At 43.8% G+C, this 27,841-nt stretch overlaps 1 protein-coding gene across 11 annotated transcripts in view; it reads left to right on the top strand.

Moving 5' to 3' along the window:
* Positions 1-27,841, top strand: part of zmiz1a (zinc finger, MIZ-type containing 1a) — a 375,723-nt gene that overhangs the window by 209,648 nt on the left and 138,234 nt on the right. For all 11 annotated transcript variants that reach the window (XM_067972517.1, XM_067972508.1, XM_067972512.1 and 8 more), the window contains exons 3-4: positions 5,662-5,781; positions 14,857-14,970. In XM_067972517.1, the coding sequence (XP_067828618.1) occupies positions 5,713-5,781; positions 14,857-14,970 (183 nt within the window). In that variant the 5' untranslated portion in view covers positions 5,662-5,712. The remainder of the gene's footprint in view (positions 1-5,661; positions 5,782-14,856; positions 14,971-27,841) is intronic.

The following is a 27,841-nucleotide window of genomic DNA, read 5'->3' as shown; positions in this document are numbered from 1 at the left end:
AACTTGGCTATCAACTTCTGCTCGACGATTTTGCGTTGTCGTGTGTCTCGAAGGCCGCCTTGGAGAATGCTTACCCGAAGATCAGTGGCTGAATGTCCTTGACTGCTAAAGTGTTCCCCGACTGGGAGGGAACCCTCCTGTCTGGTGATCGTTGCGCAGTGTCCGTTCATCCGTTGTCGCAGTGTCTGCATGGTCTCGCCAATGTACCATGCTCCGGGGCATCCTTTCCTGCAACGTATGAGGTAGACAACGTTGGCCGAGTCACAGGAGTATGAACCATGTATCTGGTGGGTGGTGTCCTCTCGTGTGATGGTGGTATCTGTGTCGATGATCTGGCATGTCTTGCAGAGGTTGCCGTGGCAGGGTTGTGTGGTGTCGTGGACGCTGTTCTCCTGAAAACTGGGTAACTTGCTGCGAACGATGGTTTGTTTGAGGTTGGGTGGCTGTTTAAAGGCGAGTAGTGGAGGCGTGGGGATGGCCTTAGCGAGGTGTTCGTCGTCATCACCTTTTGATTGGTGTGATGCTGTCCCAGCCTAGTATAAGATATGCAATTTGAGAACCTTTTCACTCATTCACCTGACGAAGGGGATAATCTCCGAAAGCTTGTGATTTTAAAATAAATTTGTTGGACTATAACCTGGTGTTGTAAGTTCCTTACATTTGTCCACCCCAGTCCATCACTGGCATCTCCACATCTTCAAATAATGGCATGGGATCTTTAGCATCCTGCTAAACAGGCAGAAGTCCTCTTAAAGATAGCGCCTCTGACAATGCAGCACTCGCAGTACTGTACTGGAGTGTCAGCCTCCATTATGTGCTCATCTGGTTTCATCCAATTCAACACCTCCTTTTTATTTAATTCCTAAATGAATAAGGCATTGAAACAGGAATTAAAAATATATTTTTTCTACAGACATTTGCACCATTAACAAATGGTACATGATGAGCATCAGGTAGAAAGTGATGTCATGTGACCTGATTAAGATACCACATGACATGTAGTGGACATAAGTGAGAGTGACCATGATGTACAGACCCCAGGACACCTCGTGTATAAATGTTGGATTAATTACAGGTGAAATACCTGAAGAGAAACAGTCTTTTAATGTAAAGCCGTGAGTACGTGTGAAAGCTGCAGTTCCCCATTGAGTCGTTCTTGTACAAACTGGACGTCCAACAACAAAAGCATTTAAATAGGGCCATAAGAAAATTTCCTGACGCACTTCGCAAGTAGTTGTAAGGAGATTGGACATCGAGCTGGAAAGGAGAGATTAGAAGGGTTGACTGAAAGGTTGGTCAAAGTGATGGACCTTGAGGAGGTTATTGAAGGTGGAGAGGTTTAGACAGAGAATTCCAAGGCGTACGATCGAGGTGCCTGAACACTCTGGCAGCAATGGTGGGGAAATGGGGACGGGAGATGCGAAGACTTCACAATAAAAAAGAGAACTCAGAAAATTTGTTTCTTAGAATCATGTAATATGTTGGAACTTAGGAACGGAAGTAGGCCATTCAGCCCCTTGAGCCTCTGCCGCCATTCAATTAGATCATGGCTGGCGTGCACCTCAACACCATTTACCCGCCTTCACTCCGCGTGTGAGGTTGATATTTGACGCGTGCGAAAGTTTTGGGAGGAATGAAAGGAGCTGCGTGCCATAAATGTGGTTAATGCGTTATTAAAGAAACAGCTGACTTCCACTCGGGCACACTCGCAATCACTTTCAATCATGGGTTAAAAAGTAAATGTGCTGAGGATTTCAGCATGTCAGACCATTTATCTGGGTTAGAACTCCATTAGCGTGCGTGAGGCTAGCGAAATACAAAATCACTAACTCAAAATGTTTGTGGTATTCTTGACGAGTTGTGTAATATCCATGTGCTGTAAATGGTTCCAAAGAAGAGTATGTCAGATTGGCTAACACTGAACCTGTGGTTTCAGCATCTGTTTAATATTTCTGATTTTTTTTTTTTTGCCCGCAAAATTTTATTATTATTATGCCATTAGGATCAGGAATTGGGCTGTAGGGTTGTGTGCATTAGGAAGGTTCCTGAAATGCCTGTTGCTCCCTCTTGTAATGGGACTAAAGACAAAGCAGAGCTTTATCCATGTCACACAGACCTCTCAGATGGCTGCAAGTGTGGGATTTGCACGAGCAGTGTGCCTTAAAGTCTGCCGTCGTTTGTATTGTGCTTTATTCTTAGCCAAAAGCAAATTGTGTTGAGGTCGAATTCAGTCGGTTGCACGCTTTTTTTATGCAAAGACTGCATGGACGTTTTCGGGAATTTGAATAATCATGTTTTTAAGAAGAACAATTTGTTTCTGTCATCTCCTACACCAACATTTCTGATCTGTTGATTGCCTCGGAAATGTAAACACTAAAGTCTGGATGAATTTGTGCGCACGACATTCTAAACGCCAAGCTGCTGTTTACAGCACAAAGGCGTACATAAAGCCTTTTCAAAGTGCTTTAGATTGAGGAGGGTAAACGGACAGGAAGGAATGGGGAAAACAGAGAGGGTTGGGTGAGGGGGCCAGGGCACGGATGAAAGGAAGAGTTTTGAAACATTTTTGGAAGCAGGGAGTGAGGTAGCAACAATGTGGGGTTCTGGGGGCTTGGAGGAGAAAGAGATCCAGAGAACCAAAGGCTTTGTGGTTGAAAGAGCAGTCAACAACGGTGGAGCTGAGGGAGCCAATGTGACTTTTTTTCTCGTTTCCTGCCCCCCTCTTCCCAATTGTCCCATCCTCTCCTGAAGACTCTGCCTGTTGCTGAGGTGAGATTCCACAGGCACCTGTAGTCCTCTGCAGCCTCTCCCAGGTGGCCATACTTCCTCTCTGAGCTTAGACCCTTAGGTCTGGGCAGGCTGTTTGACCATAGAGAGTGATACGCAGCTCGTCTAATATCCACCCATCAGCACCTTCCAGCAGGAGACACTGAATAGTTGCAGGAACGCTGAGAGCTCTTTATTTACGTCCCCCTCCCTGGCCCGAATTTCTCGAGGCTGTGTCGTTGCCACAGGTTGAGGTGAGCTAACCCAGCACAGACCAGTGATTGAAAGTGGAACCTTCCTGACCTGTGTGGAACATAGGAACAGGAGTGGGCTGTTCGGCCCCTCGAGCCTGTTCTGCCATTTAATTAGATCATGGCTGACCCGTATGGCTTACTACCACATCTTATGGCACATTTCCCCACAGAGCATTTGGGAGAGCTACTGTGTGACAGCCTCCGATACTGGATAACTAAATAGAAAATATAAGCTCAAATTCCTCAAAAAGAATGAATTGATTTAACTTGCACGAGAATTGACGACATTACACGTCCTAACTTCAAAAGATAGCGTCAGCTGCCCAAAGGAAAACTGCGTCATTGCTTAAAAAAAAAGGCTGTTAATTTACAATGACATAAATAATGTGCTAGTAAGTCAACAAATGTAGCAGTCTTATGGCTGTGCAGACTCCCTGCGATTCCTTCACGGACTCCCTATGGTCTGGGGACCGCAATTTGAAAACCATATGAGTTCGACGAGGGCTGAGCTAAAGTGGGCTGAATTTCCTCCCTCATCTGTATTAATCTTGTGGTCTTGAGAATATTTTATCTCTTAAGAACATTTGGTGGTGTTTTGGTAGCACTCTCGCCTCTGAGTCAGAAGGTTGTGGGTTCAAGTCTCACTCCAGGGACTTGAGCACATAATCTAGGCTGGAATTTCAGTGCAGTACTGAGTGAATATTGCACTGTCAGAGGCGCTGTCTTTCGCATGAGACGTTAAACCGAGGCCCTCAAAGATCCCATGGCTCTACTTTGCAGTAGACCAGGTGCGTTCTCCCTGGTGTCCTCGCCAATATTTATCCCTCAACCAGCACCACTAAAACAGTTTATCTGGTCACTATCACATTGCTGTTTGTGGGAGCTTGCTGTATGGCTGCCACGTTTCCTACATTACATCAGTGTCTACACTTCAAACAGTACTTCATTGGCTGGAAAGCGCTTTGGGCGGTCCTTGGGTCGTGAAAGGCACTATATAAATGCAAGTCTTTCTTTTTTCCTAAAGTGAACCCGAGTTTGTGTATTCAGGCACTGGGTGAGTTTCAGAACATTCGGACTGAACACAGTTTCGAGACGAGTTTAGGTTCTGATGAGTGTGAGTCTCACGGCTGTGGTTTTCCCTTTTTTGTTGAAAAAGTTCTTGCACGGACGGTTTTAATTATGATTGAATTGGCTGAATAAAGTTCACCTCATCAATGATACAGATTTACCTGCTCCCCTGTTTGGAATTAGATTGTGACTTGCTGCAAATTTGTAACAGTAGGTCAGGATTAAAGGCCTGTAAATTTAATATCGGAGGAATTGGTGGAAAATTTTATTACATTTTTACAGCTGCTGTGAAAACCATTTGAAATATGCAGAGATAATGCAATGGTCCACGGGTCACTTTGTCTTCTATGTTCATTGTTGTAGTTCTGTGCTGTACATTGTGGGAATGTATTTCTCTGGCATTAAGCATGAATACTTGAACAGTAACCAAATTGATTTCTAATGCATTTTGCATTTAAACTGCCCCTTGTCACATCTTTGAGAAATGTCCCAAAGCACCTTTGCAGCCCCTCATCCCCTCTTTCCATCTCTCCCACCTTCTCCTCCATCAACCACAGAACCTTCAGCTGTCTTGACCCCAGACTCTGGAACATGCACTCGAAACCCATCCACTTTGCTACCACTCTCCTCTTCTTCAAATGCCTCCTCTAAACCTGCTTCTATTAACTTGCCTTCAGTCACCAACCCCAGTCCCTCTACCAATGCTGCTCAATGTAAAACAAAACGATGCTGAGCTTTCCTCTCTGGGACCTAGGTTGAAATCCAGCCCAGACTGATGGGATGAAAGTCTCCCCCTCCCCTTGACTGTTATGAATGAGTTTCAACGAGGTCTCAATCCAGTTCTAGTGGGCATAAGCCTACAGCATGAAACTGTCCACAATTCGGCACCAATTGGTAATCCCGTTCAGGGTGGTTTGTATGGGAAATGGAACAAGTGTCCCATTGGTGTGGTAGGGGTGCTCTTCCGAATTGGGACTGAGGTCAGTAGAGGGAACTTCACATCTGGATGTGCTATACCTGACACCGGGAGTGCTTGATGCTGACACTGAGAGCCTGAAATGAGAAGAGTCCCATTCCCTAGGATTGACATCCCTCACCATGAAAAATAAAATTATATCTTTTAAAAAAAAACACTTGGAGCCAAATTGATTTTGGATTTAGCTTGGAGTAAACTTGCAGTACAAAAAGAGCTGTATTCTTGCCTTGACTATTGCTTAATTGTCCCAAGGCAAATTGCACTCCTACTATCGGAGAACATTAAGGCTGAGGTGGTGAATCAGAAGCACATACCTCTGAATGTAGTGATATGAAATGTAAAAATTTCCATTACCTCCATTTGAATCAAGTTTCGGTGCTGGTTCTGCAGTTGCTGCTGGCAGGAAGCTGTGCGTTCCTGGTCAGGTGTCGCTAGGTGACACATGGCATTGGAATGCAATGCCTTACACACTCAGTCACTGCGATCTCTTGTCACCTGAGAAGACAAACAGCTCTGTGCCATCTGTGATCTGTTTGAGCGGATTGGCTGTGCTCTCAAATCCCCGATCAATGATTCAGTTTTCTGTTTATCTTGCAGAGCGGAAAAGTTTAATGGCTTTCAGGTAGAAGCCAGGAAGAGACAATAAAGATGAACACAGTAACCTCCATGGACAGACACATTCAGCAGACGAACGATCGGCTGCAGTGTATAAAACAGGTAAGGCTACAAAATCCCCAGTCCTGTGTCTGCGCACTTGGCTGATTTAGATTCATTCTCAGTAAACTGCTGATTAAAGGTTAATAGTGAACTCTTGAGGATCAAATTGGGACTGAATACAAAGTGCAACCGTTCATCCTCGATAGACTTGAGCGGCTGGGTAGCAGTTTGATCAAAATCCCCCTTTTTGAAGAGACATTGATGCCCTTGAAAGGACATTTTTTTTTGTAAATGCATTGTTTTGTAAACACACAACAAAATGCCACAATTTATTTCATGAAGAAAAATACTTATCTGCCTCTCCAAATGGTTCAGTGGGTAAGTATTACTGTTTAGTCTGGAACCAAGCCATAAGCTGATTTTATATTTGGCTTGCCTTCAGTACGGGTCGCAGGAGAGCAGTCTCTGCACCAACCCCTCAGGCCCACACTGCTAAAGCGGCCTCTCTTATCACGACGGCAGAATCGTAGACCCATATTTTATTGGGTTTGTGATATCGTTGGGACAGTGAAGCCAGGCTTGTTCACACTATGGTGTGTGCAGCCAATGAAGGGGAACCTAGTCTCCTTCTGTTAGCTGCACTTATAAAGTGTGCAAACACTTGTACGGATGATAAAGATGCCAGGTTTGATCCCTGGTCTATGTTGAGTTGGCTGACATACAGTTGTCTCAATCTGCCAGGGCTACAGAGGGAAAATGTCAGCCAGGGTTCCTGCTCCAGCTCAGTATCCTGTTGGATAGTTTCTGAGTGCAACATTGGGTGAGGAATGGATGGGTTCAGATGTCGTGCCCTCCATGTTCACTGTCCCATGGGCCATTTGGGCGAGGTTCAGAGGTCGGCCACACCTGTGGAATCGAACCCCAGGAAGAGTCCACTGATCAGGAGAGGATGTCAGTCTTCAACTAATTAGGCCTCATTTGGCTAAAAATCAGTCAGAGGCCCATGTTTGGAATGGACGCCCACCTCAAATGGCCAATGGCACCTGGGAGGTAAGGGAGAACAGGTAAAGCATTAAAGAGTTCATTTTTAAATGAAAACAGATACAGAAAAGCTAGAATTATATGGGTTAGAAAAATAAGGAAAAGTTTTTTTTTTAAAACTAAAGTTAAAAATAGAAGAGAATGTGGTAAAATGGAAGAACAGCAGCACAGTGAGTAAATGAGAATTTTAGAAAAGAGACCAACCCATTAGAATTTTCTTCGACCAGTTCTAGGCTTAATGATATTTTTGGGATTCTGATTTGTATCGCTATTACTTCACCACCGGAGACTTGTGAACGCACAGCTTCCTGAGAGGCTGGGATGGTGTTGGTTGTGACTTATCTGGGATTATTGTTTGCTTGCCCAGCTGGCCGATGCTATGGTTTGAATCGGAGTGAGGTCTCTTTTGAGATGGCACTTTTTATATACACGCGCACATTGAGGTACACCGTGGCCCACACAGGTATGGTCGGACTATCTGCCAGTTGAAGTAGTTGGGTTTTGAGTGACAGACAACCCAAGGGATGGAGCCCCATCACCATCTGGTGGGACAACGTGAACGAGTGAGGAACCTGCAACCTGGAGGTACGAGAGAACATCTTGAGATAACTTGCTCTCCCTGTGGGCAGGTGCCATAGCTTCTTCTTGGTATCAACCCTGATAGCACAGTACCAATTTGGTAACTTGGCTTGTGGGGAATTCTGCACAAAGAATCTCGTGGATTTAAAAGAAGTGTTTTTTTTTGTGCTATCTGGGCAGCCCCATGAGAGCATTACCTCATACTGCGCTGTAACATTCGATCTTCTGCACCAGTCATCGTTACGGCCTCTCTGAGTGACATTGCCTATCTTGGGGCAGTTTGGTGCTGTGGGTTTGCACCTTCTAAGAGTGGAATTGATACTGCCCAAACTCACGTCACATAGAACCTTTACACACCAATAAGGCCTTCGTCCAATTAGCCTGGGCTTGTTTCAAACCCACGTCTGAAGTTAAGGAGCAGTATTGCAGACCACATTGCCATCAGGTCCCCTGTAATATTGTTTTTCATTTGGCTCCACTCCAAATGAAGGGAGTTGTATTTACGTTCATGTACAAACAATGTACTTGCCCAGTTCCATCCCTCAGGTTCAGTCTGAGTGAAGTCCAGTGAAGTTATGGCATCATGCAAAGTAAACAGGCTGAGGAGAATTAATAATAGCGAATCTTTCTCTGGCCTCCTACAGTATTACCGACAGTTAGAAGGTCCAACCAGTGGACTGAGCTGGCTCACTTTCTTATTTCACACATCTATATTTGGTCATTTATTGGTCTTGTTAATCAGCTTAGCTGGACTGAACAGAATTCAGTGTAGCTTTCTCGTCTTGTACTCTGCAGCTCCACACATAACTGTTACCGTTAAAATTGAGAATAACATGTGCATAATATTACCCGAGGTCTGGCTCTCACTAGAATCACCCAAGTGACAAGCAAAGTCTGCTTATCCATTTGTTCACATTAAGCAAACCATGTAGAATGTATGGGGCGTGACCTTAATCTCTGATTAAATGTTCTTTTAAACAGACCGCCTCATTACAGCAAAGCATCCTCAGTATCTGGATATTTGTGTCTAATTCTTTATTTTTATTTTTGTCTTTGAGGTGTCTAACGTGACTGCAGCAGTTTATTTCCTTTCAGCTTTGCTGATCCGAAAGAATTCGCTGTGCTACAGAAGCTCCACTATGTCATTGCTGGAGAGGCAGCGGGCAGCTGACATTAATTTTAGCTGGTCCCCAAGGGGGAAATTGTTTCTGTAAAAGCCCCGGCCCTGCTGAGATGCAGCAGCCTGTAAAAGAGGAAAGAGGGTCGGTGCAGGCAGAGCGTGGGCTGGTTGTGGGGGGGATCGGGGATGGAGAACCAAAATCCGAAATCAAACGTTAGCAATAAAATTCAGGATGAAATTGCTCCTCTTAGCGACCAGGAATAATTTAGTAGATTTTTTTTAAAAACATTGACGTTGGAGCAATTCACAGTATGTTTAAACCCAATTCCAGCGTGTTCACACTCATCTTATTTGTTGTTGTGAATGCAGAAGACATTGCTGAGATGGAAGGTTAGCTAAACGCAGAGCATACAATGTCGATTAGACCACACCAAGCTGCACCAACGATGATACGGCTTCAGTTATGCTGAACTCGTTTTTCTTCTTTCGCGTGTTAATGCAATTTAAAATATGAAATAAATTGGCACAATGTGATCATGTGTAATTTTTAATTAGAAATGCCAGCTTCGGTTGGAAGCCTCACACTGGAAACATGCGTCTTGTGTTAATTATAATTCCCCTATGCTGCACTAGTTTACTTTGCTGTTGGGATGATTGTTGAGTGACAAACAGCCCCTAATTGCCTGTGTATAGCTGGTATAGAATTCGAGTCTGCAGTCTCTTAATTATATAACGGTTACGTCATGTCCCAGTATTGCAGCAGCAGTAACATAGCGGTCACATGGCATGATACACCCAAGGACTTCTTCAGAACTCCTGTAATACGGGGCATAGCCGATGCCATCTTCAGAATGGCACAGTGCCACATTCCACATGCACATGGATTATTGTACTGCTACCACTTATAATGCTTTAAGAAAAACACAATATTATTTCGTCACTCGTCCTTTGATATGGAAGACAACGACCGGAGCATCATTTCATTTTCTGCAGTAAGTTTTTTGGTGACTGATGAGATCTATTTTTGCTCGGACCAAGCGACCACAGATTGAACAGCAGACCCTGGGTACACCAGGTTGAGGATCTTGATTTTACAAGCGAGACTTCCTCAGCTGGCGTTTGTACTCAGCATTGGCAACACGATGGGCCTCATAGTAGGAGGTGCCTTCATGGGCAGTTTTTTGCCATGCTTTCTTATCTTGAGAAAATTGTACCCACATAAGGGTGTCTATTTTGCACTGCTTCAAAGTCACTTTTAAGCAGTCTTTATATCTCCTTTACTGACCACCATGAAATCGCTTCCTAGTTGTCAGTGCACCATTAAAGGCCTTCTTCGGGACATGCTTCTCGTTTTCAACGACGTTATGTAAAACATTAAGCTCTCCTGATGTCTCAGTTGGTAAGTCCATTGCCCAGGTTGGATGTGAGCCACACAGACTAGGAGTTACCAAGTGCGGTCTCTGGTGTAACTTCAAGGACTGTGTTACTTCAGTGGGGGCTGTGGTGTGGTGTGTTGGAGACACCACACACCATGACACTAACTGCCTGCAGGTCAGTTCATCCCTACTGTCCTTCACACACCCCGAGTTCCTCATCTCAGCGTTGCCACTGTGGGGAGGCCACTTTGGGGAGGCCCCAAATGGGGGCCAGAAGCTTCCTCCCCAGCGGAAACTAAAATCTGAGGGACTAAGCTTCTGTTGTGGTGTGTTGTGGAACAGAGTCCTTTTCGTCTTCACACCTGTGCTGCTCCATGAATCGGACAACACAATAGGTGATTCATTTAGGACCGAGACGAGGAAAAATTTCTTCACTCAGACGTTTGTGAATCTTTAGAATTCTCTTACCCCAGAGGCCATTAAGTATATTCATGACTGAGATCGATAGGTTTTTGGACACTAAGGGAATCAAGGGATATGGGGATGGGGCGGAAAAGTGGAGTTGAGGTAGAAGATTAGCCATGATCTTATTGACTGGCGGAGCAGGCTCGAGGGGCCGTATGGCCTACTCCTGCTGCTATTTCTTATGTTCTTACGATTCGGCCAGAATGCTGCCACTGCCCTTTGACCTGTACTCGAGTGTGAGTTGCCACCTTCAGGAGACAAAGGGGTTGGGTGACAAAAATCAAAAGGGAAAATTTGGTGGGAAAAGGATCAATAAATATGAATTGGAAAGCTCCCTTGTCTTTGTGATGAAAATACTGCACTTGTGGAAACTGGGTTATGGTCATATTTTGAGGCCTGTTAATCAATACGGTGGCTGTGAGGCAAATGATATCTCCTCAGCCTAATGTAGTACCTTAACCTTCATGTCTAAGGTTTCCATACAGTAACTCCATAGGTTTGGATGTAATTATATTTTTTGAACTTCCAATTTTTATCTGTGAGTCGACAGTGGAACTTGTCTTTTCAGCTCAGCATGATCAACCAGCAGAGAACTTGGGGACCTGTTTGGTGAGAAACTGGTTTGCGTTCTGAATTCCTCTGGCATCGTATTGTTTGGAGAGTTTTTTCCTAGGTTGCTAGCCCGCATGCCGACATGTCCTTATCAGTTCTAAGTGCAACAAAAGATCGCAAGTATAAGTCAGGATTAGATTCAGTGAGAATGCTGTAACCTTAGCCTTAAGGTCACAGACCTTGGTGTCGATGAGATGAAGGTGAGTGGTGGGGCATTTGTCAAACGTCGCTGCAGGTTACAAGAACTAATCTTCAAAGGAGCGAGGAGTCGGCCTAGGATGAGCAAGAGGGGAGGATTAAAGAGCAAAACAGTGCATCAAAACAGACAGTTGTTTTAAAAAGGATAGTTATCTGGGGCACATGGCAAGAAATAATAAAAGATTCAGGCCAGGAGGGGAAACCCAATCCGTCATCTACCTGTGGTTATTGAAATGCTATGTTAAGATATATAACCTCATAGGAACTTAAAAGAACAAAGTGATGAAGTGGTTGTATCGGACTTCGACCTGCTCCGTGCTGTAAGTCCTTTGCAGCTTCCAAAATAAGTGCATATTTTTCACCATATAACATCTAGAAAAACATTTTAAAATTATAAACGTGCTCAGTTGATGAATATAATTTTTTTTTAAATATACAAGATGGTGTCTGTTTATATACAGGATTTCCATTCTAATTGTTTACATAGGCAGGTTCAATATTAAATGTTGGTACAAAAGCATTACCAAAAATCATGACAACAGGAAGTGCATGCATGCACAGATATGTAATTATATATCGATACTGTTCTCTAGGAAAGTTTAAAAATCCAGTTCAAGGAAAGGGAAGATGAACTGTGTAATGAAATCATAAACCCATTCATTACTCATAAAGCACAGAGGAAATCTCCCCCAATATGCTTTACATTTTAGTGTGAAACCTGAATCATAGAATCTTACAGCACTGAAGGAGTCCATTTGGCCCATCATGCCTGTGCCGGCCCTTTGAAAGAGCTATCCAATTAATCCCACTCGTCTGCTCTTTTCCCATAACCCTGCAGTTTTTTTCCTTTTCAAGTATTTATCCAATTCCCTTTTGAAAGTTACTATTGAATCTGCTTCCACCGCCCTTTCAGGCAGTGAATTCCAGATCATAACAACTCGCTGCGTAAAAACATTTGCCCTCATCTCCCCTCGAGTTCTTTTGCCAATTACCTTAAAGCTGTGTCCTCTAGTTTTCGACCTTCCTGCCAGTAGAAACAGTTTCTCCTTATTTACTCTATCAAAACCCTTCATGGTTTTGAACACCTCTATTAAATCTCCCCTTAACCTTCTCTGCTCTCTGGAGAACAATCCCAGCTTCTCCAGTCTATCCACGTAACTGAAGTCCCTCATTCCTGCTATCATTCTGGTAAATCTCCCCTGCAGCTTCCCCAAGGTCTTGACATCCTTCCTAAAGTGTGGTGCCCAGAATTGGAGATAATACACCAACGATTTATAAAAGCTTAGCATAACTTCCTTGCTTTTGTACTCCATGCCTCTATTTATAAAGCCAGCGATCCCTTATGCTTTGTTAACAATTTTTATCAATTTGTCCTGCCACTTTCAACCTGCTGATGTTAATTTTTAGTAGGTAGAGTGTTTATTTTTGAACAGTACTGTAGGACCACTGGACACATAATGCATTTCAGGAAGTTTTCCCCCACACCCCTTCATGTTGAACTCGTATGTTAATTTTTCCAATGGAGAAAGAACTTATTGGCGCCGTCATTGAGAATCCTTCTCTTCCCAAAGTCAGTTTTTTGCGTGGAAACCGGACAGAGATACAGATTTCCTTCTCCCTTATCTGTAAAAAAAAAAGTGTTCTCAGACTCAAGCATGGAGATTAATGGTTCATTGTCTTCAGCAAGCTGAATGCACAAAGGAACCCTTATCTCAGTACACTTGTTGGAAAACCTACCAATCTTTGCCAACAGCAGGACAGTGGAGGAGGGAGCCAGAACTCTTGTGTATACTGCAGGTAATGGATACACGTGAAATTTTAGAGCTGTATAATTATGGGTTTTAATCTATTTTGCCACTGACTTTGGAGATAGTTATTAATTGACATGTGGAACAGAACAGTGACTGCAACTCTAATACTGGCCTGATAGGGGTGAGCCCGATTTCTAATGCTCCCAGTCGGGGCTGGCACTGAGCACACAGCCCACGTTCAGAAAGTCCGAGATGTTTGGAGCATCAGATTTGGGAATCTTCCCTGTTACGTCATCTTTTAAATCGCTCTTCTATTGGCTTTGTTTCAATTCAGATTTCCGGAGACCAATGCCTGTGAGCTGGCTCCTGTATTTACTCTACTAAACCCAGCCACCTTATCCCGCTGGCAGACCCAGCTGACCAGTCACTTGCACTCTGATTTTTTTCTTGTTCGTTCCTGAGCGTCTTCTGATATTGAGATTGCAAACTTTGCCAAGTGGGCTCACCAGAGATTCACGGCATCATGTGTTAGTGCAATGATTATAACACCGCTGCAGGGTTTCATTTTGTAATGACGAGGAAAAAGTTTTTGTTCTTCTATTTTGCCAGTTTTTCTCCTTTCCTCCCCCTCTCGTGATGCAAGGGTTCGGGTCCACACCTCCCAGGTGTTGCCCTCCAGGACATGTCCCATTCTTTATGTTTGAACCTAGGCATCGAGTGTTGCCAGGCTATTTGATAAAGGGGGACTGATTCTATCCTCACCTGACAGACATGTGTACACGTACACATACACGCACAAATATACACACAAATATATATAAACACACACATACACATGCAAACACGCACATACACATACACACATATATACACATGCACATACATAAAAACACGCACACAAATATATATACACATGCAAACATGTACACAAACATATATAGAATCATAGAAGTTTACAACATGGAATCAGGCCGTTCGGCCCAACATGTCCATGTCGCCCAGTTTATACCACTAAGCTAGTCCCAATTGCCTGCACTTAACCCATATCCCTCTATACCCATCTTACCCATGTAACTGTCCAAATGCTTTTTAAAAGACAAAATTGTACCCGCCTCTACTACTGCCTCTGGCAGCTCGTTCCAGACACTCACCACCCTTTGAGTGAAAAAATTGCCCCTCTGGACCCTTTTGTACCTCTCCCCTCTCACCTTAAATCTATGCCCCCTCGTTATAGACTCCCCTACCTTTGGGAAAAGATTTTGACTATCTACCTTATCTATGCCCCTCATTATTTTATCGACTTCATATGCACACATACATATATAAACAATCACACATACATTTACATGCACACACGTGTATATATACATACATATACACATACATACCCACATATACATGCACGTATGCGCACACACATGCATACGCTCACCCGTGACTAGATAACAACCTGGCTGATTTCCCCTCTTCTAATCTGGAGGTGCTCAGGCTGATTATAGGAAAACCCAGAAGAAATGTTCCGCAGAGGGCAGGCTCTACATTTAAAATGTGGCAGTTCCTGTTCTGCTGGGAAACTTTGCTTTCTGTGAGTTCCAACCTACTAAAAATATAACCTTGGGAATGCCGCCACATTCAGGGAACTTAAGTTTCCAGTAAGTTGCATGGTGGCTCACTGGAGCAGTGTACATCTGATTGGGGTTGTCGAAGTTTGGAACTCTCTTCCGCAAACGGCAATTGATACTAGCTCAATTGCTAAATTTATATCTGAGATAGGTAGCTTTTTGGCATTCAAAGGTATTAAGGGATATGGGCCAAAGGCGTTAGATCACAGATCAGCCATGATCTTATCAAATGGCGGAGCAGGCACGAGGGGCTGAATGGCCTACTCCTGTTCCTATGTTCCTAAGTCAACCTGCATATGAGTGAATGTTTTAAATGTTATTTTCACTTGCCACGAGGTAAACTGAGTGTCTCTTCTCTCTCCTTTTTGCAGCACTTACAGAACCCTGCAAACTTCCAGACTGCCGCCACCGAACTCCTTGACTGGTGTGGTGATCCACGCGCATTCCAACGACCCTTTGAGCAGAGTCTGATGGGCTGCTTGACGGTATGTTAGGGCAGTGTCCAAGATATTTTCTCGATGTTGTTGTGGAACCTGGCTCCTGTCATTCCCCCGATGATACGAGGTTAAAGCAACATGCAGGCATCATGTGTTGTGCTTTGTTTTGGTTGGCCGGCTTGCTTTTCAACTCTCCAGCAAGAGTACACTGCAAGGGTCATTGACCCCTGTGAGGTCATGGGATCATTGTCATTAGACAGAAATGACCTCTTTGCACCTGTTGCGGTCCCCGGGTAACATTACTGTGATCTCCAAGCAGGAAGTTGTGAGCTTATGCCTCAGGACATTACCAGGGGCTTGTTTGCTTCTGTTAAATCAGTAGGCAAGGGTACAGTATGAAAGTGAGAGAGAAAATATATTACATTTTAATGTGTTTTATCAAGGGGGTATTACTTTAAATTCTTGACATTGAGGGTTATTTACAAGATATTGCTCGTGCTTTCATAATTGATGTGTTTCACTTGAAAACCAGTTATATTGACATCTGTATTGAAATGTGTGAACTTAAAGATCCCATAGCAGTATTCAAAGAAAAGCAGGAAGTTCTGGTATCCAGGCCAACAATCGTGTCTCAACCAAAACTCCAAAAAACACTGATTTATTGGTAGTTCATCTCAAAGCTGTTTGTGTGGCCTTGTGTGTAAAATGGCTGCTGTGTTTGCCTACCTAACAGTCACTGTACTTCACAGTGATTCATTCTATGTGAAGCAATTTGCAGTGTTCCTGAGAGATGTGATAAGGAGCGACGTAGTTTTTTTCTTCCGCTTCACACACTGCCTGATGTGAGATGTTTACATCAGTAACAATAAATACGTTTCAGTTTTAAAAACCTTTCTATTCTGCTGCCAAAGTCTAGAGGGGGGGGGAACTGCTCCTTTCAATGCTCTAAATGGCAAGTTACTGCCCCACAAAAGATAAGGAAAATCTCATGTTAAATCATTCGGCTGTGGGAGGTTTTCTGATTCAAGCCAGGGACAAAACTAGATCCAGACTTTACCTCATGGTTCAGTTGGCACTAATATCTTGACAGCTACACCTTTTTGGTTGCTTAGGGGGATATATTTAGTGTTTCAAACTCCACTGAAGATGTGGAATATAATGCAGGACCAGTTATTAGCTGCCAGTAGCCAAATTTCTTTGTTTTTTTAAAGAATTAAAGATAACATGGAGTCCTTTACAAGGCTGCAGGACTCTTGAGGGATTTGGTCATCCTGAACTTCTAGAATGAGGCTTGAGTGGTTGATCAATGAACTCTGAACCCTTTACTTAGGTCAGTTACCCGCGGTGTTGCACATAAGAAATGAAAACTTAAGTGTGATCTTTAGGTGAAAGGCATTAGAAGGAAAAGGATAATTGGACCAAGGGATGCAGGTGTAATTCGGTCCCCATTTTAAAGTCATACATTCTGTCTTTTTATCTTTCCATAATAAATTCCTATATCCATATTTATAAAGGGAGTGGCCTATGTAAACTTATCACACTGTAATGACATCCTCTCACTTCTGGTGGCACTGCAGCACCTCCATCGGGAGGAGGAGGTGAATTACAGCACGAAAGTTAACCTCGGAATTTATAATGGAAAAAGCTGGCAGGAAGTGTGCACAGCTGTAAGATTTTTCATAAATTACTGGTCAATCTCACACGGCTTCACCCACACGGAAATTCAAGACCAAGTATAGTATTCAGGCGAAATGGCGTTATATGTGGGGGATAATTGGACCAGAGCATACAGACCTAATTCAGCCCTGATATTAAAGCCCTTATTTTTATATAATATTCTCACAAAACATATGCCAATTTGGGAAGCACGAAGTAGAGTTGGTTGCGGGATAAGAGTTTCTCTGCAGTGCAGACTGAGGTGGAAGATGCACAGTTGAGGTACTGCAGCACCATCACTGATGGGAGGGTGGAATTACAACGTGTCCAGTTTACACAGGCAGTTTTGTTCTGCCGGGCCACGTCCACTGGGATCTGGATTGAGACAGTCCAAACTCATTTCACATAAGGTGGTCACAGCCAACAGTTAGAGGACATTTTCACGCCATCAGTCAGGGCTGGATTTAAACCTCGGTCATTATCTGACGTGCTGCACCACCCAAGCTTCCGGCATGTATTTTTTTTAATGATAGATTTATGACAATGAGTGGTTCGTCACATACTCTAGAAAATGCTCGAAATACACAGCAAGTCTATCAGCAACTGAAATTTTTAAAAAGTTTACAGTTTAGGCGTCGACCCTTCTTCAGAACTATAAACACTTTAGTCCTGGATTTATTGCACAGTGTTGATTTCATCAATAAATTGGGTAAAGTTTCCTAATAATGTAGAAATACTCATACTTGTCTTCAAATCCCTCCATGGCCTCCACAACCCGATCTCTGCAATATTCTCCAACCTGATATCCCCTCCCACAGCCAGTGGTCTTCTGACTCCGACCTCTCGTGCATCCCCCTCCCTTCGCCCCACCATTGGTGGCCAAACATCCAACCACTTTAAACCTACTCTTAACAACAGTACAACAGTGACTACACTTCAAATTAAACCATTCGTTGTAAAGTGCTTTGGGATGTCAGGAAGACATGAAAGATGCTACATAAATACAAGTTTGTTCTTTCTATCTTTCTTTCCCTCCCTCCTTCTCTCCCTCCCTCCCCCCTTTCCTTTTCTCTTTCTCTCTTTTTTTCCTTCCCTCCCTCCCTATCTTTTAGAAGGGAAGGTCATGCTTGATCAACCTTATTGAATTCTTTGAAGAAATAACAGAAAGAGTAGACAAGGGTAATGTAGTAGATGTAATATATTTGGATTTTCAAAAGGCCTTTGATAAGGTACCGTGTAAACTCATGGCTAAGTTCAGAGCATGTGGAGTCAGGGACAGGTAGCAGAATGGATAGCAAGCTGGCTACAAAACAGAAAATAGAGAGTAGGGGTTAAGGGTAGCTACTCAGACTGGCAAAAGGTGGGAAGTGGTGTTCCATAGAGATTGGTGCTGGGAGCACTGTTGTTCACAATTTACATTAACGATTTGGATTCGGGAATTAGAAGTACAATTTCAAAATTTGCGGATGACACCAAATTGGGGGGTGGAGTTAATACAAAGGAAGAATGCGTCAAAATGCAAGAGGACATGAATAAACTTGCAGAATGGGCGTGTTATTTGCAAATGAATTTCAGTATAGATAAGTATGAGGTGGTGCATTTTGGTAGGAAGAATAAGGAGGCCACATACTGGATAATAAGAGTCTAAACGGGATAGAGGAGCAAAAGGATCTAAGGGTACAGATACACAAATCACTAAAAGTAACGACACAAGTTAACAAGGCCATAAAAAAGGCAAATCAAGCACTAGGGTTCATTTCTCGTGGAACAGAATTGAAAAACAAATAAGTTATGTTAAACTTGTAAAGAACCTTGGTTGGACCACACTTGGAGTATTGTGCACAGTTCTGGTCTCCATATTATAGAAAGGATATGGAGGCATTGGTGAGGGTGCAAAAAAGATTCACAAGGTTGATACCAGAACTGAGAGGATATCCTCATCAGGAAAGGCTGAACGAGCTGGAAAAGAGATGGCGGAGGGGTGACCCGATAGAGGTCTTTAAGACAATGAAAGAGTTTGATAGGGTAGACGTTGAGAAAATGTTTACGCTTGTGGGGGAGTCCAAAACTAGAGGTCATAAATATAAAATAGTCGCTAATAAATCCAATAGGGAATTCAGGAGAATCTTCTTTACCCAAAGAGTGGTAAGAATTTGGAATGTGCTACCACTAGGAGTAGTTGAGGCAAATAGCATTGATGCTTTGAAGGAGAAGCTAGATAAGCACATGAGGGAGAAAGGAATAGAAGGGCATCCTGATAGAGTTGGATGAAGTAGGGAGGGAGGAGGCTTGTGCGGAGCATAAACGTCAGCATAGATGTAACTCGATGTATTTCTCTGCCTCCCTCCTTAGACCCTTGCCTCTCTCTGCCTCCAGAAGCTTTTTCAACCTTGCTTTCACTCACTCCTCTGAATCTCTCCCTTCATGACTCAGCATGTATTCCCTTGATTCTTGGGAAATAATTGGAACATTAAAGACGCTATATAAATGCAAGTTGTTGTGATCATGAGACAGAAGAATTTCAAGGAAAAAATGGGAAATGCCATTATTTTACACTGATACTGAGAGTACAGCTTCAGATGGTACAAGACTCCCTGCAGACCTTAAGACACCCACCCATTGCAATGTTATTTTAATTATAGAGACACTATCCTTTTATTTTCTCTGACCCTCTCTGCAGCCTTTAGAAACGGATTAGTTTAGAGCTTTATTGCGTTTGGGAGGCAAATTAAAACCCATTTAGCCTCTTGGCATCATTATGACATTAGCATTGTAAAAGGTTTCCGTGCAGTTCACTATTAATGAGTGGGATAAGAAATTGTGCAGAATGTGTAAATATTTAAAAGCACTGCAACATGCATTGCATATATATGTGTCTCAGCGAAATTAATTAAGCTTCTACTCTTCTGTATTTTACACAGTTAGCAGCGATCAGTGTTTATAGATGTTTTGGGGTGTTCTGAATATTGGTGATCATCCCAACAGTGTGGGAGGGGTCAGCTCTCCCCATTTGCTTTTTAATCACCTTCTTTAGTCCCCCTCCCACTTCCACACTTTTCTCAAGTCCTTTAAAAGCACTGGGCTACGATCTTTTTACAATAAAGGTGAACATCTGATTTCTTTTTTTTTTAATTCTCCCCTATTTCACCCTCTCCTGAAGACAGTGGCGGCTGTGTGGTTGTTCATGCACCTTAACCAAGTTGGCAGATCCTCACTGTTCATGAGTGACGTTGGGCAATGTTTGTCACGCGGCTATTTGTTCATGGGAGTCATCATTGACGATTCCGTTTTCTCACATACGCACACGTGCACGAGGACACACAGTCGTCACTGGATAGTGATCATGGAATCATTCAGCACAGAAGGAGGCCATTCAGCCCTTTGTGCCTGTACCGGCTCTTTGAAAGAGCGATCAAATTAGTCCCACTTCCCCACTCTTTCCCCATAGCCCGGCAGATTTTTCCTTTTCAAGTATTTATTCAATTCCCGTTTGAAAGTTACTATTGAATCTGCTTCCATTGCCCTTTCAAGCAGTGCATTCCAGATCATAACAACTCGCTGTGTAAAAACATTTCACCTCATCTCCACCTTGTTTTTTTTGTCAATTATCTTAAATCTGTGTCCTCTGGTTACCGACCCACCTGCCAGTGGAAATAGTTTCTCCCTATCTACTCCATCAAAACCCCTCATAATTTTGAACACCTCTATTAAATCTCCCCTTAACCTTCTCTGTTCTAAGGAGAACAACCCCAGCTTCTCCAGTCTCTCCACATAATTGAAGTCCCTCATCCCCGTACCATTCTAGTAAATCTCCTCTGTACCCTCTCCAAGGCCTTGCCATCCTTCCTAAAGTGCGGTGCATCGAATTGGACTCAATACTCAACTGAGGCCTAACCAGTGATCTGCAACAGAACCCTAGTTATTTTCCCCTCCTTGGGACACTAAAGTGAACAGCAGAGTCTGTGGAGGGAATTGTAGAGATCTGTGGATGGACTTTGAGACTTTTCTTGTCTGTACGGCTCACTGCTATGACCTGTGATGATTTCCCCGTCATGAGCTGGAAGTTCGTTTATCGTTAAGTTTTGCAGATAGACCTAGAAAATGCAAACCAATGATAAATGTGCTCCAGCTGCTCACCCACAGCAGGGAATACTAATCCCTCCCCTTTTTCTCCATTAAACACAAAAAGAGAGGGGAAGGAAAGTGGTGGGTCCCCCAATTCCGTTGGGTCTTTGGCCTAGGCCGATTTGAAGGATGAGTTGGGCGAAGGAACCGGTTTCCTAGTACCCTCTCCCCCTTGTTTCCACCACTACTCTTCCAGCTCAACCCTCTCCACCCGCCCCCCCCCCCTCCCAGGGACCAGACTTGTTGAGAAAGTTTGGAGCCCTCCCAGTTTGAGAGGAGGTCTAAGCACTTACTCACTGCTGGCAGTACTCGAGAAGAGGGGACCATGTCTGCAGGAACTTGCCTTGCCTCTCCTACTGGTAAACATGGTTTTCGATGATTAGTGCTGTGTTCTGAGATTCATTGTTTTTTTTTTAAAGTATTTTTGAAGGCACCCCAATGGCTTAGCAGATTTACGCAGTGAGTTGCCGAGCCACACAGTCCAATGTTCGATCGCTGGTCTCTTCTGAGATAGCTGGTCTCAGCCGGGTGTGCTCTAATTGGCCTCAGTGCCCCTGGGTTAGGGAGGAAAAAAATTGGCCTGGATTGCCACTCCTGATTTGCTATCCAACAATCCCTGTTGGAATTGCTTATGCCCGCATAGGGTGACAACATAATTGGACTTAGCGGCAATGCTCCCACAGTCAAATAGCCTGCCTGCACCCACTCACTCACTCATGGAAAACGGCCTGTTGGATGACATATTGGAAAGTAACCAGCACACATGGACTTGTCCCCCAGCAAGGAGACAACATCTTGGAGTGACGAAGGGAGAAAATTGGGAAAATAATTTTTGAGCAAAATGTCCCACAAACACAAGAACATATTGTAACAGTGAGGTATGAGAAATATCTGTAGCTGCAAGGATGAACGTAACTCACATGTCCTTTTGTTGGCAAGTTATTGGGTGAGCTTCGTGTCTGGAGATGTTTATATCTCGCTGCTGGCCGTGGGAAGTACTTTCGCCAAGAGAAACTTTATTGCGCAGGGTTATCTTGTGAGCTGTGAGCTCTTTTGGAGGCATCTTTGCCCCATACAAAGTTGGCAGGGACATGAACTGTTTGAGTTATTGGCTGCTCTGTTAATCTGTTTAATACAATAACTCTGTATTGTTACATAGAACTACATAGAATGTACAACACAGAAACAGGCCATTCGGCCCAACTGGTCCATGCCGGTGTTTATGCTCCACATGAGCCTCCTCCCAGCTTAATTCATTTCACCCCATCAACATATCCTCTATTCATAGGAACAGGAGGAGGCCATTCAGCCCATCGCGCCTGATCCGCCATTCAGTGAGATCATGGCTGATCTGTATCCTAACTCCATTTACCCGCCTTGGCTTCATGTCCCTTAATACCCTTGGCTAGCAAAATCTATTGATCTCAGATTTAATATTATTAATTGAGCTAGCATCTATTGCATTTTGTGGGACACTGTTCCGCCCTTTGTGTGAAGAAGTGTTTTCTAACTTCTCTCCTGAATGGCCTGCCTCTGATTTAAAGGTTATGTCCCCTTGTCCTAGACTCTCCACCAGTGGAAAAAGTTTCTCTCTATCTACCCTATCAATTCCCTTCAAAATCCTAAAAACCTCAATCAAATCACCTCATAACCTTGTATATTCCAGGGAATACAAGCCTAGTTTATGTAATCTCTCCTCATAATTTTATCAACATCCCTTTCTCCCTCAGGTAATTATCCAGCTTCCCCTTAAATGCATCTATGCTATTCACCTCAACTACTTCTTGTGGTAGCAATTTCCACATTCTAACCACTCTCTGGCTAAAGAAGTTTCTCCTGAATTCCTTAATGGATTTATTAGTCACTATCTCATATTATGTCTGGAAGTGCATAGCACAGTGCATTGAAGTTTTATACAATTCAGACTGTCCCTGTGCCAGAAATAGAAAACCAAATAGAAAGCACCAGCAATGCTTAATATGAAGTCTGAGCCAGTTGCCATGTTTCCTTGTTGTTCTACACTTGCTCAGAGTGTATTTAAATGGTCGGAGACTGGATTGTGTCTGGTTAAAGAGTTTGTGCTTTCAGTTCACTGAGCTTCTGCACAGAAAACCTTTTCAGTCACGGAAGCAAACAGATCTGCCCCCTTGTGGCAAATGTAGGTTAATGTTAGACAGCAACAGAGTGCACATTGGCTCCTTTAACCACACACCCTCTCGACTGTTCACGACCCAGGCAGGAGTCTCGACTCTGCACCTTGAGACCATCTCGTCGTTGACAATTTGTGCACAGACCCCACCATCCGATTGTCCTCTCGGCTACTCAACAATGTGTTGCATCTCAGCAGTGACACTGAGCTGTTATTATCGTATAATAAATCGAATACAAAAGTAGAAATGCTATCATTAATAAGGTAGCCATTGATTTATCAAAAATGTAAACACTGCAATGCTGACTGAGACCGGTCACGACCAGATTGATGCAGTTTCTTTTCCCTTTCACACATGGGCAATGATACGTCTTGGACTTGTAAAAGCAAGGTATCCTGTGACCAATGCAGCCAGATGGAGCAGGATTCTGCCTTGCGTAATGCTCCCAGACAGTTTGCAGCGATGATGTTTCATGTTTTTTTGGCAAACAAGTTAATACTGCTTTTTTCGGATAATCTGAACGAGCAATTCAGCAGCTATTAAAAAGATATTAACCTTTGTGTTGAAGTGTGTTTAGCTACCGTATCATTACAGTGTGCACATCCTCACCTTTTATTGTGCCCTATTCTTCCCGGTAAGGTAGTACTGAATTCATATTACAACAGCTGTGGAAAAGGGCTGCTCAGAATTGGCAGGCAGCCATTGCACATTTGATTCATGGCTTTCTCTGTTTTAATAACATTTACTTTGGTTACTAGGAAATTTGGATGATGCTGTTCAGCCTGTCTTTCTAATTATTGTGCTCGATATGCATGGAACCCGTGCAGCCAAAAAGCTTCATATGCAACACAGATTCCAGGAATAAGTTTCATTCTGTTAGATCTAGGGTTCAAAACATGTTTATTTGGACCTTCCTTTGGCCCAAGTTTCATATTTTGCCATCTGAGGATTCCAAGTCTCATAATTATATCAACAAAAGCGAAACACTTCGGATGCTGGAAATCTGAAATAATGCTGGAAACACTCGGCAGGTCAGGCAGCATCTGTGAAGAGAGAAAACACAGTTAACGTTTCAGGTCGACGACCTTTCATCAGGAAGAAGATAGAGATTTCACAGTTTTTAAGCAAGTGCAGAGCCGGGGAAATGGGGGGAAAGAACGAAGGGAAAGGCCTGTGACAGGGTGGAGGGCAGGAGTGATTAAATGACAAAAGGGATGATGGTGCGAGGCAAAAGGAGGTGGTAATGGGACAAGTAAAGAAACAAAAGATGGGTCCAGAGGAGGTGTAAATGGGTACAGCAGCTGAAATGATAGGTCTGCCAGGACAGTCGTCTTTCTGGATCTTGGGAAGGAGGTAGAAGCAGGCTGTATGAGGTTTGGAGGCCATGGGGAGAAGATATAATAACCATATTCTGTTTGTATCCCTTTTTCCCCATACTGAAAAGGCTTGAACAGTTGACCTCCTCCTTTGGGCCTCAGCCCTTGAGCTGGACACTGGCAGATTACGGTTCTCTCACCTTCCGCTATATCCCAAACTGGACAGGGGAGAGGCCAGAACAAAACTGGGGGGGAGACTGGTATCAAAGCTTGTGTCCTGGAGTTTTCTTTGCTGATGATGAAAATTCAAGAATCTTATTAATTAAATAATTAGGAACAGGAGTAGGCCATTCAGCCCCTCGAGCCTGTTCCGCCAATCAGTCAGATCGTGACTGATCTGTATTGTAACTCCCATCTACCCGCCTTGGTTCTGCAACCCTTAATACCCTTGGCCACCAAAAATCTATCAATCTCCGTTTTAAAATTTTCATATTGACCCCCAGCCTCGACAGATTTTTAGGGGGAGAGTTACAGATTTCCACTACCCTTTGTGTGAAGAAGTGCTTTCGGACATTTCCCCTGAACGGCCGAGCTCGAATTTTAAGGTTAATGCCTAAACCTAGAGGAGTCCTAAAAGTGGGGGGAGAAAAACAAATAGGCTTCAGTGTCACCAGAAAAAATTCTACCCAGGCCACCCAAAGACCCGGCTTTCTGTTCCGAAACAAGAAAGCTGGCTTTTCTACAGGAGATGCCCAGGAGTGGCCTGGCATGGAATCCTCACCCTCTCTGATTTCTTTCCAAACCCCCAAAGGCAGTGAGATCAGAAACCATTTTGTATCTAGGTAGACATGAAGGAGGTGAAATTGGTCTTCGTCATTCGCACAAAACGGGCGATAGCGAATCGGCAGCACGTTCTACTCCGCACCCGATCGTCATTGACTTCAGTGGGCACGGTGTAGCACGGGCAGCCGATTGGCTGTGTGCAGGTTTTGCGCTACTGGCAATGACCAGTTTTACCCATGAAAACTCTCTTCTTTTAAGTTGCTAAACTTGTTTCTAAACTTTTACTCTTATGTGTTCTTGATTTAAGCAACAGTTCTTCAGTGTGCTTAATTTCTTTCTCTTTTAAAATGTTCTCTTTATCTGCCCAGCTTCATTCATTTTGCGGGGGAGATTGCTTCTGTGCACAAAATGTGTCACAAAATCATAATAAATATATATATATATATATACACACACTCTTATTGCACAAAGGGCACAGAGGGAATCTTCCCCTGTTACTTGTTGTCTCTGGCAAGGATTCCAAACCTACTTACTGAAGATAATGTGGAGAAGGCATTGATGCAATCAACTCTTTACCTCTGCAGCATCTCCGGTGTTTTCCTGGAAACGTAAAACCAGAAGAACACAAGCTGTTTGCCCCTGTTTACCTGAAGTTGAGTTTCCCAACGCCTGGTGCATGTATGAAACCAATAAATATCTGTCACAGAAATACGCCTCAGTTTAGTTCAGAGACTACCACCCACAATTAATTTGACTCCATGGAAAAGCAAGCGGCCATGTTTTTTTTAATTGACATACTTGTAACAAGCACTTCATCCTCCAGTTTTCAGAAAGTCAATCCCTTTGGGTTTTCTTCGATTTGGTTTATCCCTCCCCTGCTCTGTGAAGACGCTGGCTCATGTCTGCGGGCATTGACGGTCCCATGATGCTTTGCAAAACTAGCCATCATTCATGCGAGAGCACGGCCGCCAATGGTGGAGCGATTGAAATCGGGGATGCGCAGGAGGCCAGAATTGGAGGAGCGCAGAGATCTCGGAGGGTCGTAGGGCTGGAGGAGGTTACAGAGATAGGGAGGGGCGAGGCCGAGGAGGGATTTCAGTGTGCATGCTTGAAGGCAGGGTTGGCAGGTATGCCTTGTGCAGTCGACTAGCCTGCTGACGCTCACAGTCTGAGGTCGCACGTGAACATTGGCCCTTGGGTGAGGGACCGGAGGCCATCTTTTTTAACCGTACCCCAGCAATGGAGCTCGTGCCTTCAGTAGAGGAGGGAAAGAAAACGGACAAGAAAATAAACCACATCTCATATTGAGTCAAGGATGTCATAAGGTTGCGTTCCCCGCTCCCTGAGAACACATACCAGTAAATTGCAAGTGAGTTCCCTACAATTTTCCATCCGTTCATATTGGAAAATTGTAGGTCTGCTCAGTATAGCTTTTCTGTCCATAATGGACTGTAAATCATAGGGAGTGGGCCTGCAGTTCTCATGCTATGCATTTGCACCAGGTGAAGCTCCCTGCTGGGAGTGTGTATTCGTTTAAAAAAAATCAGCCCTGTGCTGCATTATCGACCTGATGAAACCATGCATGTTTAAAGCATGCTGTTACTTATAATTTCAGGATTGCAAGCAAGGAATTTCTGTCGACAGAAATATGTTACATGTGGAGGGTTCCGTTGACAGGACAGACTGATTAGTGAAATGAGCGATGACGGACAGATTGAGTCCATTGTGATTGTCCAAGGTCATGTTTAATGTTGCAATCTCATAAGTGGGATTGCCATGAAAATCCATTTATATATATTGACCCTGCCCCGGAGGCAGTCGAAGTGATGTTTAATGTAAAAATCACAGAGCACTAAATCTGTCCACTGCCATCTTTGATATTTCTGCACTAATCTGGCTGCTCTGCAGGCAGCAGTGTCCTCGTGGAGCAGGTGTTTGGTAAAGAGGAGTTTATGGGAAATTATGGCTTGCAGGCTAGAAGTGCTTGAGACATTGAATGAAGGGACACTGGAGGGAGGGTAAATTGGCAGATAAGGAGGAAAGAACTTGAATTTAAAAGATCCTCAGGACATCCCAAAATGCTTTCAGCCAATTAATTACTTCCTGAAGTGTCATCACTGGTGGCATATAGTTAAAATGACAACCAATTTCTGCACAGCAATGAGATGAATGAACAGTTCATCTGTTTTAGTGGTGTTGGTTGAGGGCTAAGTGTTGGACGGGAGAACTCCTTGCTCTTCTTTGCATAATGCCATGGAAATTCTTACAGCCACCTCCACAAAAGCAGACAGTTTAAAGTCTCACCTGAAAGACGGCACCTCCGACAGTGCAGCACTCCTTCAGTACTGCCCTGAAGTGTCAGCCTGGATTGTGTGCTCAAGTCCTGGAGTGGGACTTGAACCCATGACCTTCTGACTCAGAGGCGAGCGAGCGTGCTCCCCACTGAACCAAGTTGAAGCCAGGTAAGTCAACGTGGGTTGCATAGCATTGCGTAGCATGGGGACAATGTAGAGGGAGAGAAGGGTTTGACCCCCAATTTATGCAGAGCTGGCAAATCTCACTGGGTAGCATTGGACGTCACTGAGCTGGGGTAGGGAAAATCAGCCAGACTGCTATCCAACAACCTCTCATAGAAATGTGTGTGTGTGTTGTGAGCTTCCGATGAGGATGGGGCAGACCTCAGCTGGGATGCTCGTTGCAGTTGAGTACCCTACTGTTTGGGTAAGGTATTGGTAGATGCCGTATGTGTTTATTAACCTTTTAAGCAATGTTTTCCACTTAACGACGAGGAGGTCAGCCATGTCGCTTGCTCCCTGTGCCCATTCTTCACATTCCTGAAGTGACAAACTGGCTACCTCTTTGTAACGGGTGCACATAATTTCTCACACT

Source organism: Heptranchias perlo, chromosome 36 (assembly GCF_035084215.1).
Source record: "Heptranchias perlo isolate sHepPer1 chromosome 36, sHepPer1.hap1, whole genome shotgun sequence".
Classification (NCBI taxonomy): Eukaryota; Metazoa; Chordata; class Chondrichthyes; order Hexanchiformes; family Hexanchidae; genus Heptranchias; species Heptranchias perlo.
The sequence above is the reverse complement of the archived record's forward strand: the minus strand, read 5'-3'. Positions and strand labels throughout refer to the sequence as shown.